An 18,651-nucleotide genomic window follows, 5' to 3' on the forward strand; every position below is an offset into this window, starting at 1 on the left:
TTGCACTTTGTCAAAGGAAAGACTCACACTTAGCAGTGTAAAGGAGTGCAGCTTTGGGTGAGTTCCCTTAGATGCTGTGTTTTCCCACCTTTACTATGAGTCATGCCGTGAAGTTCTTTTCACAGCTCCATCTGCTGTGCTTGTGTACATGAGATTGTTACGTGTATATCAACAGTTCCATTTCTGAGCATCACTGGAGCAGAAGTAGACTCAGAGTAAATGTTGAGGCCACATCCTTAGATCGCAAAACAAAACGCAAGCCAAAACAACAATTAGTCCCGATTCTTACGACTTCTGATTGCCTGGTTCCTGGTTTTCAGCTCTGGGGAGGGAAGCAGAGGAGGTCATGTAGCTTGGCCTTTGACTTCAGAGGAGATTAGGTACAGGCTGAGTGCTGGCACAGGGTCATCCCTGCTTGTTGGGATGGTCCTCTGTGCAGTTTTGACCTGCAGTGTTTTCCCGAAGGATAAAGCCTGGCATGTCACAGAGGTTTGCACAGACCAAGGATGGTTTGCTGGTGGCAGCCTATGCATGGGCAGGTGATTCATTTAGTCCAAGGGATGTGACTTGTGTTGTGCCAGTTTTCAGACAGAAAAATGTTTGGCCCATTTTATTTCCTTGAACACTACCTAGCATGTAAGTATCGGATACGATGGAAGTTATGTCCGTTTTCTCCAGTTATAAGCATTACAGGTGCTCTCATCTCTGTCCCACCAGAATGCACGTGGACAGACAGATTGATGCAGTCACTCTGGTCTTGGCTAAGATTCTGCTTCTTTTGAAAGACTTTCAGAGTGCCTCAGCTGCAGCTGGCCGCAGAAGGATGATGCTGAGACCTCAGTTGCTGGTTGTCAGGCCCTTCCTTAGTTAAAAGCCATATGAGGATCTGGTACTCTCAAAGTCCTCTCTGGACCTGCAGTATAGTCACAGGCAATGAATTCTGTAACTGATGGATTTCAGCCATTTTCCTGCTTTCTTGCAGTTACACTGCACTGTTCAACCTGGATTATTAGAAATATTTCTATTTTGGGACAGCAGTGTTGTAAGCAGATCCATCCTAATTTTTAAATGCTTCATCTTCCCCCACATCCAAAATAAACCTGTCTTAAGATGCTGTTGTGGCAGCTTCCTGTAGTCTTTAACTTTGCTGGAATTCAGAAGTCTGAGGAGGGGAGTGTGGGACGCCGGTGCTCACAGAACTCTTCATTTTCACAAGTTGTAGGGCAGGTCTCACTGCAGCCATCTGGTGTTAGATGCTCCGTGTGACAGTAGCAGCTTAGGACTAGTCACCGCTGTGTTTTGTCTCTGCTACATTATCGATCGTGGTGGAGAACTGATGGGTTTTTATTGGCTTTTAATTTTACTCTTCTTTATAGGTATTACACTGTTTATCATAGCAAATAGACTAAGAATGAAAAATTATTGAACTATGAAGTTACTCCATTTAGTTACAGTCTTCTAGTAATTAGTCTGTGCATGAAGCCTTGATTTTAATTCACTTTAGGAGCAGGTTGATCTATATGAAGCAAGGTGTAAGTATCTTTCTCCATTGTATACTAATTTTTTTTTTTCCAAAATGAGAGCTTACTTTTGATTTCCAGAGGACATCACTTACAAACTTCTTTCAGTAGGGAAAAAGCAGACCTGGAACCCCTGTCTCAATGAACGTGCATTCAGATAGCAGGGCCATAATGTTGACTGACTTCTTCACCAAAAACAAACAAACAAAAAATCAGTATGCTAGACACATGTTTTCCACTAACAACATTGTCTGTAGTGTCCTAAAATCATTTAAGTCTGTTTGTCCAAGGTTAGCAGTCTACTGCTGTCTCTTCTGTTGCTCTACTAAAATGTTGACACCTCATTTTTTACTTTTTTTAACCTTTAATGGTATAATGGTTAATTTGTAAGATTCCTGTATTTGACATTGTTTTTCTTTTTATTTTACTCCCTGCTTTTTGCATTCTCCTCTTCTTTTTTTTTTCCTCCCACCCTTCATTCCCATTTTTTTATTATTATTTTCGTCTTGTGTTACCTTCTTTCCTTCTCTCCCTCATCCCTGCTATAAAAAAAAAGCTGCTATAGCCTCACAGGCTGGGAAAGCTGGCCGAGCAGGTAGGGGATTTTCATGTTCCCTCAATACCCACCTATCAGCCTCCAACAGTGGGACAGACTAGAAATTGAGTCTGGAGATTTGGGGATTTTCAGATCCTTCTACGAAATTATAAACAAGTCCAGTATAGCTTTATCTGGATGCAGGTTTCATCAAATGTCAGCTGTCTGTTGTAACTATTTCATTCACACTGAAAATAACAAATACCATAGTGATTGTCTTTGATTTTCAAACTTGACTGTTTCCATTATTTTATAAATCAATTCAGGTTTAGTTTTCTTTTTAAAGTTAACCAATTTTTCCTTGGTTTTGTTTTTTTGATAACGTTGCATCTATTTCAAATAAGTTCTCCACTCAGCACTAGTCTGTTACACTGCTGAGTTTTCTAGTAGACTGGAAATCGTGTCGTTAATAGCTAGAGAGGATATTGTATCTTGTATTGTGTATAACAAGCTAAAGAGGCTAACATGCATGTGCAGCTCTATTACTGTTTTTCTCCTCTGGTGGTGGGTCACTCAGTATCTGTACAGTAAGTATCAATTGGTAGTGGTAACTCTTTTCCCCTTTAGATAGAAAAATTATCTATTTGGGGAATTCCGTCGTAATTTTCAGGGCTCAACAAATTGTGGAACTACCAGCCAGCATTGCAGAAATGCAAATTTAGCCCTAGGCATTCCTAATGTGAAGAATTTTACTCTATAAGGTATATCCCAAATGAGACAGAAATCGTTGGGCGTGGATGTTGCCTGCTGTTTAAGTACTAAACCTCTAAAACACTGGTAAAGGAGTTCCTGCACCTGCAGATTACCAGGGTTAGGTGACTAATTCCAAAGTTCCAGTGTTCCAAAATGAAGCTGTGCTTTTTTTTAGCTTTCTGCTTAGCAGTGGTGTGAGATAAGCAGCAGAGAATAGAGCCCCAGACTAGAGCACTGAGAATTCACATGATGTTCAGTGGTGATGAGTTCGAAGTTTTGGATAAGGGAAGATCGTAGCAGGTTACAAAACTGCAGCAAAGCTGTGGGTAGAGAGGCCTAGAAGACGTTATCATCTCTGCATGAAGGGAAACTAAAATTAGTCTACTGCTGTTCAAGTAACTGAATATTGTGACATAAAGCAAGGATTTAAATTATGCAGTGGAAGACAGAAAGGGACAGAACAATTGCTTACAGACCTTCAGTCCACATTGGTTCATGTCATGCGTGCTACCTTTACTATCTTTAGCTTCAAGTATATTCTCTGTTGCATGTATGGAAGACTCTCAGTAAACCATGCTTCACATTCCTGACCATGTGCTTCTGCCATTAAACTGTGTCTCCTCAGCAATTTCCGCGTTCTGTTATATGGCAAAACGTGTTTAACATTTTTGTGTGTATCCACGTGCTGATTACTTGGCCTTTTGTAGCAAATGAAACCTGTGTTGACATGTGTTTGGTTAGTATGGCTGCTTGATGTTTTTCCAAACCCCAAGGTAACAAGTCCCTGACGGTAGGTATGTTTTCCAGTGCTCCTTCTGATTCTGTAAAGCTGAGCTCCGTTTGATGAACAGCTTAAATATAACTTGTCCTTTGATTAGCATAATTAGCAGTGAAATGAATGTTCGGTTGTTTGGGGGGGTAAAACCCTTTTCTTCTCCCAGCCTTCAGGTTCTGATTAGCTGATGTTGTTGTTTGCAGGGAACATCTGGACCAGATCCCACCACAGTGTATGTTGATATGAGGGCACTGAGGCATGACAGGTCGGAACCACCTTTTTCTTTTTCTCTAATACACACAATTAACAGATTTTCTAGCAAGAAAGCTACTCGCCACACCTCACAGTCCCTGAAAACCTTTGTAATCCTCATAAATAATTTGTGCTAACTCCTACCAGTGAGCAGCCATAGACATTTTTATTAATTGGTTAATTAATTTTACCACTGATAAGACGGAAGCATCTGACATCAGCGTTGCAATGACTAACAAGATTCCCTGCTTTTATTGCCTTCAGGATTTCACTTGCATTCAGGTGGTTCAGGCTAGCCGGTCCCTAAGGAACAGGGCCCCGCTGGGCCTCTGAGCTTCCCAGGTGTTTCTCCTGGATTGGCAGCTGTTGGCCAGCGGGAGACCATGGGGGGAGTTTGCTGCAACTCTTACTGCTGCAAGACAATGAGGGAATGGATGATTGGTGTTGTGAGCAACCACATTCTGTAGCTGTGGGTATTTTCTAGTTCCATCTTTAATGTTAGAAAGGTGTACAAGAAGCAAGAACTAAAATTTACCATTAGTGGTATTAGGGAGATGTTGGAAATCTTATGGTTAGAGGAAAACTTGTGATTTTAGGTGTAATTCTAGGAAATACCCATGCACGTATACTACAGTTTTCTGATACTCTGGTCAAAAGGCTAGCGGGTAGTCTCCACAAAATCTTAACAAACCAGAAAGTTTCCTATAACTCTGGAAAAGGTGAACATCTAATTGACAGTGTTCACCAGTCCTGGTTCCTTTAAAATATTATTACCCAAATAGGGCTTTCCTCTTTTTTCTTTTTTTCTTTTTTTTTTTTTTTGTTCTTTCATCCTTCTTAAAAACTTAACAGAGAATTTGTTCCCTTTAGGTGTATACCAGCTTTGGCTCTATCAAACTGACTGGCTCAGCTTGCAGACCTCGGGGCACTGCAGGCCCAGAGTACCCTCTGGGTAGTTAAGTCAGATACACATCTAGGTTATTTTCTTGTAGCAGATGGAGTCCAGCAGGTGGAAGAAACAAACTGCAAGATACCTGACTCTCTCACCATTTCTTTATTGCTTTTGCACACAGTGTTGCCACCAATAACGCTTATGTGTGATCCCTCATTTGGGGTACTACTCTCTGCATAACCCAGCCATAGAAAACTTGGTCTTCCTGGCCCAGCACCTGACGCACTGTGTAGACAAAACCCATATTCATACTCAACCCAGTGGAAAAAAAGCCTTTTTTTGTAAAAAGGCATTACTGTTATGTGAGCCTGCAATCTCTGTGTTGCACTTTGGAAAGGAGATTTGCTTGAGAAGTTGAATGAGTTATATTGTAAAAAAGAAAGGGGAGGTGGAGCAGTTCTTTACCCAAGAGCAGAGCAAAATCTGCGACCAGGACAGACCTCATCCAGCCCAAAGTGGTCTCCTGGCTCCTGCTGCGGTCACTGGAAAGGCACACACACCACCAGTGTATTGCAGCTACCTCAGACATTCACCAGCATGGGATGAATTGACCTTTAAGGTACCTTTCTTTCCATATTGATGAGGAAGGAAGCTTACACGACTCACTTTGGAAATCAAATGTTTATCTAAGTAAGCTCAGACTTATTTACCCACAGTGTTTGCTCTAATCTCAGAGCTCTGAAATGGTTAAGTTGAACACAGTGTAGATATGCATGTAAGCATTGTTCAAGTGCAGGTAAAGGACCTAATAAATTATTAAAAATAAAGTCGTAGCTACAGAGGGGAAAGAAAAAAGCAAATGTAGATTAATTCCTTATTTGGAATTATTTTTTCTGAGAGGAGAAAGAAATTTATAAACTATTCTTTGGAAGGGAAGTATATAGAAACATATATAGAAAGAGAACAAAAAATTCACAGTTAATAAAAATTATAAACAATAAAAACAAATTTGTATATATTTATGTAGAGGAAATAAGATTTATGGTTCATAAAAGCAGCATAAACCATGGGTATACTATTTCCCTGCCTTAGCATGTCATTAAGAAGTAAGCATTGTTATCGAGATCAGACTTTGCAGTATATTAATTTACGTTTAGTGACCAGTTCTACAGAACATGAAAGATGATCTTCCGAGCTGGCTTCTCAGATTGTGGTAATGTAGATTTTAATTTGATGGATTAAAGCTGTGCCTCATTTACTCAATCCTGTGGAGTTTAGAATTAGATTCATGGATCATAAATTAGGGGGGAAAACAACTTTATTTGACATAGTCTCTTCACACTTGCTGTTTCTGACCATTTTAGTGGAACTGAATGTCACTATTGTTTAATAGTAAATGAGAGATTGTTGTACGTCAGTGTGAGACTGTATAGTGGCAGCCCACCAAGTCTTTGCAGTGGTCAGTGCCCCAACAATATGAAAAATGTACACTGTGCACTTAATGTCAGAATTTTCTTTTTCATATTTTATATTTTAGAAGATATTTCCCAGAATTTGCAAATTACTGAACATAGGTTTTTTTTTTTTTCTTGGCATGATAAAACTTTCTAATTGCTGCAAAAAGCAACTGTGGTTCATCTCTCGGAGATTGTTGAAATCCTATTCACAGCTATAAAAATTAATCATCAGTTTGAATGCAACTATTTCAAGCTCATCCAGTAATTATGTGTTTGTACACTTCACAGCTTACGAATATGTCCTTGTTTGATAGGAGTTTTGTTCAAAATACCTGTGCTATATACAATTTGGGAAGAGATCGTGGGGTGGTCGGCTGATCAAACTAGACATTTCCTCCCAGCTCTCACTGGGTTGGGATGGTTTGCTTCTTAGGTCAGGTTGGAGGTTCTCAAACACCTTTCTGTGTGTGCCTCTGCGTGGCTATGAGCCACCAGCCCAGTGCTTTAGCTGCTGGGACTCTGCAACTCCGGCCATAGTTGCCAACTGAGGGAAATGTCTGGGACTGGGCTCACCTGGAGGTGCAGGAAGCTTGGGCCAAGGGGTGCAGTGCCTCAGTGACTACCATCAGTTATGATACTGGAAAAAGGCTTGGTTGCCTAGCTGTGAGCATCTAGTGAAATCTTGGATGCCACAGGGTGTCCCATAGAGCTGGTGGTGTACTTGCTAGCACTAGTGACATCTCCCCGGCACCCCATGCTGTCTCAAATGGTACTATATACCTCTTTCTGGAAACTGAGCAACATCCTAAGAGCAAGAGTATGCAGCTCTGGCATGCTGTTGGTGAAAATACATGTTATTATGGTTGTACTCAGCATCTCACTGTTTTTCTAAAAATCAGAGTATCCTCGGGATGGCCAAGAAAGAGTGAGCAAAGGCAGGCAAGTCCCACTTGGGCTATTTAATAAAAAACCAGAAGCCTCCTGAGTTAGCACCAAGTGGCTGATATGCCCATTTTAGAGAAGGCAAAATGGGTGGATTAATGCTTCACCGGGCACAAGCTGGCCTTGTGTCAGGCTACACTGGCACGGCACGTCCGGTCCCAGTTGCCCAGGTCACAGACTCACTGTGCACCTCAGGTCGTGTAAACGTGCCCGCGTGCGTCTCAGAACTCCAGGCGTGGGCACCCGGTCAGGTCGTTGGCTGCATTTCTCTGCTGCTGCCTCTGAGAAAACAACTTTATCCTCTCTCCAACTCCTCCCTCCCAAACCTAAACAATAGGAAAATAAATAGAATAAATATATTCTTGGCCTGCTGTCTGAACTGCTGGTTTTCAGATCACTCCATCATCATTTTAAGCCAGTCATCATCTTCTCAGAAAGCTTTTCAGGTGGTTAGCACAAGATACCTAAATATGGTAAAAGCTGAGAAGTGCTTGGAAGATAAAAAAGAGAGAGCGTGCCGTTTCTCATCATACCAAAACACCATATATTTGAAAGATGTTGGCTATTATAACACTTATGTGCTTTTGTAGCAGTAAAGATGTAAATTTAAAGCCCAAACATCCCTTTTATCCAGATGTTCTGAAACAATATATACACATGTTTATAAAATTAAAAATGTCCAACAAAAAATACATCTCTAATATTAGCATAAAAATTTCACAGCCTCCCCATCCTTAACAGCCAGTTAGTTCTTGGTAGAAAAACTATCTGTTGGCAAAACAAGCCACTTCATCAAACTGAGAATAGACTCATGTGTATTCCAAAATAAACCTTTCTGTCACATAAATAGGGCAAAACTGTGTTTAAAGTGCTCTTCAGGAGGTCAGGCTGGATTTTCAAATGTTTCAGTATGTTTGCACATATTCTAAACCATAATTCTTTTGGAATCATTCAGAAGAGTTTTCAAAATGTTACTGTTTTAAATCTGCTAGTTTAAATTTTGAAATTGCCTTAAATTTGAAACTTAAGTGGTATGAATAAGAAATAAAATATCATGGAAAATGTTGAAATATTTTCACTGCTTTGAATTTTTGCTCAAATTTGTAACGTAGGATTTTTTTCCTGCGTTTCTGTATCTTCCATATTTAAAATGTTGCATAGACAGTTTCCTCAGAAGTTTCAATTAGTGAGCTGAAGGATCCATCTGGTGATGGCTGAGGGAGATCATTGATCTCCTCCTGAAGTTGAAACTTCCTTCCTTCTGAGCCTGTCTTTCAATTCCAGTATTCCCTTTAGTGAAATAATAGGTGCATGAAATGATCATTTAAATTACACAACTTCACAGAGTTAAGTCTCTCTTTTTGTCTCAATATGGTTAGAAAAAAACAGAGTATTTACTTTATGAAACCCTTTTGTAGTTTACTAAATTTCCTTTTGAGCTACACGTAACAGTGAGCTGCTTGGATGGTTTCTTGGTCACAGGCATGGTGAGGCAGGTGGCACCCAAGAGGGAGCCAAATCCAGATGTAGGATATTGCCAAATAGACTAGAAGCACCAAGGTGTTCAAGTTACTAATTTTTCAGTCCTGCTTTCACTCAATGTGTGGCTTGTGGTATCCAAACTCCCTCATTGAAATACTCCCGCTCCATCATTAGAACAATTATTTTAATCTCATTACCCTCTGTATTTATTAAACAAGCAGTTTGTGGAGCTGTACAAATAGGTGTCTTTTCTTCTTACGTGGTCACTGTCATCTTGGAGTGATGCAAATTCGTGTCTCTCCAAAAAAGAAGTGACCTTTCTCTATACTTCTGTCATTAGCAGACTTGATTTCTTAGCCTTTTAGGTTGTATTAAATCTTATTTTTCGTTGTAAACATTGGGGGCATTCAGAGAGCTCTGAACTTCATCAGTCTTGCTCAGACATCGTCTCATTGACATAGGTGATTTTGGAGGATGGAAATTCTGAATCTCATTCCCCAAGAAAAGAAGGGAACACTTGTAGCGTTTCAAAAATATGTGAAAACGGTTAGTTAGGATTTATTTTTCTAGACTGTTTATACACTGAGCCCAGTCTCAAATGCAGGCTCTGTCAAAAGGAATCAGTTAAGGCTTTGGCTCCACTTTAATATATCCCAGCATTTCAGACTTCATGCAGGAAAATAAAAATAGCCTTTTATTCTGGCTGTCAATTGTTTATCCTTCTCCTCCATATTTTCCTGGAACTTTCATGTTGAGTGTACACTGTTTTGGGTAATACCAAGCAACAAAGCCACGGGAGCTATTTTCTTAATTCTCAAACACTTCTACTCCATCTACCTTGAAAAATACTCTTATTATAGGGTTACCAGACAAAAGAACTACTTAGCTAAATTATTATCTAAGCTGCAGCCGCAGCAGTGCTCTGTAGCGCAGTCACGGCATGGAGGATAACCATTTTATGGCCACGTAGTAGGGAAAAGAGGCTGGGGGGAGGTATGTCAGCAGGAGACTGCTAATGGCAAGTGACAGTAAAACAGTTACCTTTTGTGCAACTTTAATTGATTAATCATACTTGAAAGCCATTTGCCAATGGTAGCGAGAGAGAAACTTTGAAGAGCACTCCCTGATGCGCTGGGAGCGGTGCTTTTTCCAGCTTTCCTAATGGGTTACGGCGTGCAGAGCCCAGTCACAGGTTACAGAAAATCCCAGGCCTCGATTGTTCACTCTGTGTGGGGACCAGAGGGGTAATTAAAATCTGTTATTGCCCTCTTTGACACACAACCACCTTTCACCTTGAGTAGGTAAAGTGCGCAGAGCATTTTGAGGGTTGAAGTGCTCTACACGCGGTGAGGAGTTCAAAGCACAGACCTCACAAGCCTCACACAGCCTCAAAGCCACCGGTGCTTTATACCCAATAAGCTCTTTTACAGACTGAACTGTGGCAAGAACTACCTCCAGCAGTGCCATTCCAGTCATCCTGCACTTCGGGGACCTTCTCCTCTGGTTTCACACATTACCCATGTTTTTTATTAGATTGTCTCTTGCTTTAGCTGTCTGGGGTTTTCCTATTACCACAGAAACAGGTTTTCATGGAAGAAATAAAAAGCCTTTTGCCCCTGTGAAGTCAGTAGTTGGCAGTTCAGCTGAGAGGAGGAGGGGTTGAAGTCTTTAAAATAAAACCCAAGTCCCTCAAAGTTTTAAGTATGATAAGTTACAATGCAGTTTGATTTTGCGGAGTCTTTGTAGAAATTAATGACTTCGGGGCATTTTGCCCGTTAACTTGCAGAATCTTATCAGTGAGTTTAAGCTGTCTGTTGTGGTACTGGCAAAACTCTTCTCGTTCTCCATGGTTTTGCTCAGGAGAAGATCCAGCCTTGGCATTTTAGTGGCATTTTGTTTTGTTGCTGTCATGCAAACACTGCTGCCTCAAAACTCCTGTGGGCACTTTTTCTGATCTATGGGAAACGAACCTCCCAGAAAGGAACATCATTTCAGGATGATAAGCACCGTATCAACACTTCCGATTCTGACTTAGAGGAGAAGTCCTGGTCTGTCTGGTGTGGAGGAGAGGTTCTGTCTTGCCATTCCTGTCTGTGTCGAAGGACAAACTGAAAGTCAATCTGTGTGCTGTATAGTCAGTGAACAGGAATAAAGCTGATGAGCTGGGAAGCGGAGGAGGAGCATCATGGAAGGGATTGTGCTGTTTATGATGGGGATCTAGAGTTATAACCAGATTTGTGAATGTACCTCTTATAAAAGCTTTGAAAGATGCTTCATGTTTCCAGGCTCATGGCAGGGGGGTTGGAACTAGATGATCTTTAAGATCCTTTCCAACCCAAACCATTCCATGATTCTATAAAGCAACTTCTGCTGCAGAGTAGGAGAAAGTGGGCAAACGTCCAATAACATTCAGATGGGAAATCACCCCTGCTTCTCCATGTCAGTCTGAGCTGTGAGACTGAACCAGAGGGATGGGAGCCCTACAAAGCAATTTCTCTGCTCTCTAAGGAAAGATTACTAGCTCTTGAAGAATTTCCTTCCTTCAAACAAGTCTGTTTCTTCTTTGATAAAGTCATCTTCAAGAGATTGGAGTGCTGTGATTTTAGTGGAACAGGACAATAAGAGTCGGCTCTAAATGTGGTTTTTGAAAGAGGATGTGGTTTAGCGTGCTTTAACTACAAATCAAGAAATTCCAGTTATATTTCCCTGGAGGGCTTAGGGAAAAGAGAACACTGTCACGTGTACCAAGTAAGACGAAGATAACGTGAAAACAAAAAGCCGTAGCTTTCCTGAAAAGTAGGTGTACTGCAGTTGCACGTTCGTGTAATTGTTTGCAGGTGCCACTTGAATGGGATTCTTCAAATATGGGTAAAAGAACCAGGTGGAAAATGGTTCCATTTTTGTTTGTTTTTACAAACTGGTTTTGAATTTCCTAATCGTATTTCAGCTTATTAATTATAAGCTGAAATAACTAACATTTTTATGCCTGAAGAATGTCTGATACTGTTTAAAAGAAGGGGGATTTCCCCTCTCAGAGTATGCTGAGCTGCTTTGATGTTACAGGTCCTTCTCTTTCAATCAAGCTCCCTACGGAAGCTGGGAATTGACAAAGCAGGCTGGCCACTCACATTCCTGAGGAAGATTTATTAAAAATTCGTCCTTTTTTCCCCCTACAAGCCACACGTCTTTCTTTCTGCCCCCTGGAGTTTGCCGTCAGTCTAACCATAGTTACCAGAATGTCTTAAAAAATGGAATTTTCATTCTTCTATTTTCTTTACAGATAAAATGTATTATGTATTTGATTTATACAGATAGGGTATTCTGAAGCGTGATTTGCTTTGTTTCCCTCACTTTGCTCTATACCATTCGCTGAGCATTAAACAGGGGCTCTTTAAAAACACTGAGTCATCAGCGTCGAGTTTCAGTAGCGGAGGGGAGTGCTGCTTTCCCATACTGCTACCTGGGAGTGCATTTCACAGCAGACACACCTGCTTTCACAGGAAAAAAAAGTGATTATATGTAAAATCTGGAGCAAGCTTTTGTAGATTCTTCAGACCTAGCCACAGGCTGGTGTGCTCTAAGAGATGGAGCTTCCAAAGTGTTCTCTTTCCCCTCTTCTCCTGCCAGCCTTTGCGGGGGCACAGGGCCTTGGCTGACCCACACGCTGACTCCTTCAGCAGGGGGTGCTGTGCTGATGTTTACCCCTGGGAAAGTGGCTCTGTCTCCTTCGGGAACCACTCCAGCATTGCTAGCCTTGAGCATGCGTTTGGCTCCTCGAGTCTCTGGCTGTGAGACTATTGAATGGTTAGGGTTGGGAAGGAGAGCTCTAAAAACCAGTGAAAACATCCTGGTTTTATATAAAAGACCGTTTCTAATTTTGTCAGAGACACAACGTCCTCCTGAACAGCTCTTTTCAATAGCTCTTAGTAAGTTGCTTCAAGTCTTAGTATCCTTTTTAGTATACTAGAAGTGTCTGTTTGCAGAAGATGAACTCTCTTATGTGAGGAGTCGTGTGAAGCTCAGCCAGGGTTCTCCCGGGAAAAGTCCAGTCCCTTTTTAGTGCCTTCAGGTGTACAGTGCGCTGCTGCTCGTGGCACCACTGACCTGTTGCTCAGTGGCAACCTGCAGTCTGCATTCAACGAAAGAAGTTGAACTTCACCATGCTCAGCCAACGTCCCTAGTGGCTCTTGAGCAGAGGGAACTTTCTGCAGGTTCTTCCCCAAAAATGCAGGGTGCCTGCTCCGTGAGTCAGCTGGCGCTGTGAATTCAGGAGCCTGTGGCAATATAAGGAGGCAGGTGAAAGAGAATTACTTGATCTCAGAAATTTTACTTTGGAAAATATTGTGTGGATATAAAAATATTGCATCAGAGAAACTGAAATTATTTCCATCCTTCGTTAACAGCAAATAGGGTAGTTCAGTTACATGAAAAAGTTTTCAGATCCCGAATTTGGTATAGTGAAAGTTTCCCTATGCATGGAGTCTCTTTTCTTAATCAGAACGGGGAAGGCGAAGGGTTACGAAACAGGAGAAGCGTATTGCATTGAACAGAATCATCGTATCGCTGCTGTGATGATGAAAAGTGCCGTGAAAACAATGAGCAATAAGCAACATGTCCTGGGAGGTTTGTAGTCTACACAAACAGCTGACGGCCGGGCGCAGCATTGTGCCCGGTTTTGCAGGTACGGACCTGCGGCACAGAGGAAGGCGACGCTGTGCCGGAAGGGGTACGGGAGGTGTGAAGCAGGGCTGGGAGGGAGCCAAATTCTCCAGAGTCCTGCTCCACTGCCGTCACCTGAAACAGTTGTGTATTCTGCTTTTTGCAATGTGCAAAGTCAACTTAAACAAATCCAGTGTAGTTCACATGGCTGTTTTCTTAACATATGTACACATACATGATAATTTCCTATATCATCATACAGTTTTATATAACCAAATTGCTATTATTTTTTAATCTCTGAAGCTTTGAATATTCCCTCCCTAGACCTGAGTTTCTGCCTCATTTGCAACTTTCCAAACTGTCTGAAATTCTTGTGTAACCATTTCTGCTTCTTTGTTCAGCCAGATTGGAAGCTGTTTGCTTTGACCTCAGGGAATTTGGGACAGGAAGTGTAATTTAGGTTTATAGTGAAGAAAAGTCTTTACATTAAAGGAAGTGATTTGGTGCTAATCCTTTAACTGAACTTGTTGATTATAGGATTAACAGGATTAAAATAGGTCCTAGACATATAGAAGACTTAACAGTTGTTCATTTTGCTGGTTAAAGTTTGCCTCAATCCAAAATGTCCATTTTTCAGTCTCAGCTGTCTTTATTCATTATCCGAATTTGTCATGTGATGGGAGGAAAACTGCTCTAAGGAAACCAGCATGATGCAGGGAAACTGTTTTTTATTTTCTAGTTTTCCCTTCAGCCTAAGTATTCAATTACGCCACTTTCCTACTTTTCTGATCTGGCTGTTTGAACTAGGTATGTCATTTTGGCAGGCAGTGCTTATGTTCTTTCATCCATATTTGCATTTTTGGTAGAATTTGCTCACTGTCTTATAAATTCTGGAATAGTTTATGTAGAAATACTTTATTTGAGTAAAGAGAAGATGCACTGAAAGTGTTGAGTGTCAGAGTCCTGACCCCAGTCCAGGATCGCACGGTTACCTGCAGTGCCCATCTTTCCTCTAACTGTAGAAAATCAGAGAGGCTGCCTCAGCCATTTCCCACCATCAGTCTTACCGAGGTGTGAGAACAGACCGCTCAAGATAGGAGGAAGAACAATAATTAAGGGTCGGTAGGGTAGACCAGGGAAATAAGAGCTTGAGACGGTGGAAGGTGCGGTGCTTCAGTGCCCCAGCCCGGCCGACGGCAGAAGAGGCTGGCACGCTGGCGAGGAGGAGGAGGGCCCTTACCATGGCTCAGCTTGTGGGAATGGCTATACAGGAAAGAAAAAAAATTAAAGATGTGTGATTTGGCCAGTTGTTAGTGTAAAAGGCAAACTCTTTAGCTGAGTTACATTTGAAAAGAAAAGGGACAGTGGGAAAATTTCTTTTGAATTGGATGTGGAGAGCTGGTAAGGACTAACGAGGGGAAGCTAAGAACAGTTTGTGCCAAGCATGGCAGTAAAAAGGTTCCTGACTATGAAATACATTCAGCTGAGAAATAAACTCTGAAGGGAAGTGGAAGGAACCCCATCATTTGAAATACTATAACAGGAGTAGACAAAGCACTCCAAAGTGCACTGCAGGGAACAGTCTTTTTTTGGCAGGGAGTGAGACTTGGATGACCTAATAGCTTCTTTCCATCTCTATTAGAATCACAGAATCCAAAGTCTTTCTCAGAGCAACAGCACAGCCAGCTTTGAAAATCTGCCCAGTTTTGGCATCGTAATGTTGGTTAGTACCGCTCCGCACGCTCCAGCCCCTGCAGATTCCCAGAGCAATAGTTAATAGCTCTGCTGACAAACTCTGATTAGTGCAAAATACTAGCAAGCTGTGGGATATACTTTGCAGAATTTTTATCACCGAACAGAGCAAATCTAAAAGGGGGCGTAAACAAAATTTGCAGTAATGTGTAAGAGAGTTGGGCAGAAAGACATTCTCACCATCTATCGATATCCCCTTTGCTGCACAGTTATTACTGTGCCAGTTAGTTATAGCTTGCCAGTTTTGGTTCTGATTTCAGATTTCAGTAATACTTGCCTATAGTAAATGGTTCATTTCAAGGGGTGAAATCTGTCCAATGTATTAAATTTTAACTAAAAACGTTTAGCACATTCTGGTGTTGCAGCTGCATTACCCGTTAAATCCCAGTAGCCACACTTGGAAATGTAAACAGCTTTCTCAACTGTACAGGTCTAGTTAGAGATTTTTTTAAGAAAAAAGGCTGATTCTTAGGACGGAGTGAAGTAAATTCTAAAAGTTATACTGTCTTATACTGTGTGAATACTACTGATTGGTTGCATATCGTCATTGCTTATAGCTGTGTGATTCTTAACATCTTCCGCCCCTCCCCTCCAGGGAGACATTTTGGTGGGAGAAAAACTCCACGTCTGCCCGACAATGGATCACTCATGTTTTCCCTCTCAGCTTGGCTGCAAACCACCAGAAGGTGCAGAAGTGGCTTTCACACCCAAGGGCAGTGTTTTCCTCCCATCCACTTGATTTTCAGGCTCTTTGCCCAGGCTGGCTCTGCCGCCGTGTTCTCCTCTGCCCTTCCAGCATGACTCGAAGGCAGCAGAAAGCAGCGGGAAGGCTCTGTACGCACTTTGTAAGAAATTGTTTTCGCTCCCAACAAAGAGTGGCTGGAGCACTGCGTGGAAACAGGACTTGCCTTTTCTGGACCTCTGCTGTCGGGGAGCACGTTATGATTATTTGGGAACTTGGAGAAGGTGTACTAACATGGTGCTCAGAAGGCTGTAAGGAGACACGGGTTTCTTTGCCAGCATTGCCTGGGTAATCAGAGGTGTTGATTTTCAAGGCCCTGATGGCCCCTGTGCTCTGCCTTTTTACCTTGTCTGACAATCGTGTCTGCTGTCAGTGTTTGTCATGGAAAAGGGGAAATCCCTTGGGGAAGAGTGGGAACAATTGAATTATTTTATGCTGAGGCACAGTAAAACTCATTTTAAAAATTATTGCCTAATGGCCTTAATTTGTGCACGGTACTAGTCCCGGTAGGGTTAACGAGACTATTACACACTTAATTTTAAGTATGCACATAGGAGTCCGTAACGTCAGAATCTAATGTTTTACTTCTATTCTTTTGAAATCTCTTTATGGCAAAATATCTTTTCTTATTTCAGAGTTGTTAGGGGTTTAACAGCATGTTCCCAAATGGATTGTGAGCTTAGCAGAAACTTTGCAAGAGGGAGTTCAAGTTTTTGAGCGCCAGCAGGGCCTTCGTAGAAAGCCTCCAGGAAACGCCGTTTCTATGTGGTAACTGTAGGAATGCCAGGCAGAAATCACAGTGTGGGAGAGGTTTGACAGAATTGGAAAGGTAGAAATTGCGCCTCCTGGATCGTCATGTGCCAAAAAATCAGACGAGGTTAGAAGAAAGAGATGGAGAAGGGAACCGGAAGAATATGCTAGTGATAATAAGAGCAAGCTGGGAGGTACAGATGCAGAAAGCAAAGAGGAAAGACATGGTCACGTTTACTAATGTTGATTCATTTCCAGTAGTCACTTCATTGACTATTGTGTAGTCAATTAATGGCTGATATATAGCTTTATTATATGTGATTTCTGCTAGAACTGGAATTCAGCAATGTTTCATTGAGGCATGTCTTAGTAACGGGAAAGGAGCAAAGGCCAACAGAATCCCTGGGCAGCTGGACAGCTCTCATATACTCTTTTCCTGCCCCAGAGGTTTATTGCTACTGTTATCCAAATCAAATTCTTTTTAAACCAATGTTAAATTCAAAGAAAGTATTTCCTGAACCTTTCTTATGCCGTCTTTCTTGCCACTGCGTATGGCTGAGGTCTTTTCAATTGTCTCTTTTTTGAGACTAAATCTATTTGACAAATGTTGGTAAATAATAAATTAACTGACTGTCAGTTAAAGGAGATACCAAGTGGTTGAGACGATGGCTGGTGCTTCTGAAGAACAGCTACCTGTCTGCAAATACAGATCGAAAGACTGGAGATATCCATTGTTTGGAACAACTCAGTTAAAGGCATTTTCAATTTCTACACTAATAGAGATTTTGCAGAACAAAGCTATATAAAAAGGCAGAAATATAGGCATTATTAACAGCTGTTTTTTGTAATATTTGATTTTTTTTCCAATATGCATTGGGTTATTTTTAAAGCGTTTGCTACATCCTCCTAGATACCTATGATGTAGTTTGCCATTTGACAGCAACGCAAGTATGGCTTATGCAGACATACCCTTTATAGAGTAGCATTACGTTAGCCTTGCATGTACACCTTAAAGTTCCTGTGGCCTGGGTTTCTGCTGCCCTGTATCTCTGTCCCTGGTTGAACAGATGGATGTTGCAGCTTGACTGCTTTTGCTGTGAAGGCAGGTGTGATCCTGGTGCTCTGGTGGGGAGCTCAACAGAAAGCGATGCGGTCAACGTGGGCGCGCGTGTAGGCCTGTAACACAGCAGGGGGTTAAGAGAGCAATACGGTGCAAAACAAGGGCAATACAGAATTAAAGGTAACACGAAGAAGTGGTAACTAGAGCAACAGGCTCTGTCTGGGAGCTTTGTGGCAGACGAACAAGCACTGGAAGGTGATCCCTGTTACGTACCTTGCAGGAGAGCGGGTCAGGCTGCAGCTGCTTAGCTGTGCCTGCTCTGGGCAGGTGCCCTTTGTAGGGCACTTTACCTCCTTTTCCTCTCAGAATGACTTGGAAAATCAATCTGAAATTGCTGGGTATTTGGGTTGTATCTGTGGCTGTTGGCGCAGGGAACTGTTCCCGCTGATGTGCGGTGCCTCGGGGCTTAGCCCTGCCCCATCCATCAAGGCTGAGAGACTTCCCAGAACTGCAGATAAAACACTGTTCGCTATTCCTGCCTTGACCTCGGCAGTCCCAACTTTTATAGAAGACTTTTGGAGCAAAGAAATAGTAAAAAAAAGAAAGAAGGTGGATCTTTTTCCATCTCCTTTATGTTTATGGACTGAACTTGCCAAAGCTTTCTTCTTCTCCAAAGGAACCTCTAGCTGAGGTCTCTGTCTCATCCCTCCTTTCCCAAACTGAGCACTGCAGTACTCTATAAAAAGACCTCAAACAGTCTGAAAAAGATCTACCATGACCTCTCCTAACAGGCGGCAGTTTTATGATCAGTTTAAGGGGATCCAGTTCTCCACCCACCTACTCCCAGCTATGCCTTCCTCTCTTCAGAGGTCTCACCGTCACCTTTTACAGGGTTGGGTTTGGGGCATCTTGTGTTGTTTTTTTCTTTCTAATCACATTGCCGAGGGGAGGAAAGGGGTAGCAACAGCTCTTTTGCCAGAGGTCCAGATTTAGATCAGTTAAGTGGATTATGAAAGTTCATGAGTGGGACTTTCATGGGCTGTTAGGGCTTTTATGTTATCTCACTTAGGAGACAGGAAT

General features: G+C 41.9%; 1 protein-coding gene across 1 annotated transcript in view; it reads left to right on the forward strand.

Moving 5' to 3' along the window:
- The window catches only part of LOC104516772 (disco-interacting protein 2 homolog C-like), a 141,464-nt gene that overhangs the window by 111,097 nt on the left and 11,716 nt on the right, over window positions 1–18,651 (forward strand). Inside the window, 1 exon segment of the mRNA XM_010161211.1 lies at window positions 3,787–3,848. Coding sequence (XP_010159513.1) covers window positions 3,787–3,848 — 62 coding nt within the window.

This window comes from Eurypyga helias, unplaced genomic scaffold (assembly GCF_000690775.1).
Source record: "Eurypyga helias isolate BGI_N326 unplaced genomic scaffold, ASM69077v1 scaffold14021, whole genome shotgun sequence".
Taxonomy (NCBI): Eukaryota; Metazoa; Chordata; class Aves; order Eurypygiformes; family Eurypygidae; genus Eurypyga; species Eurypyga helias.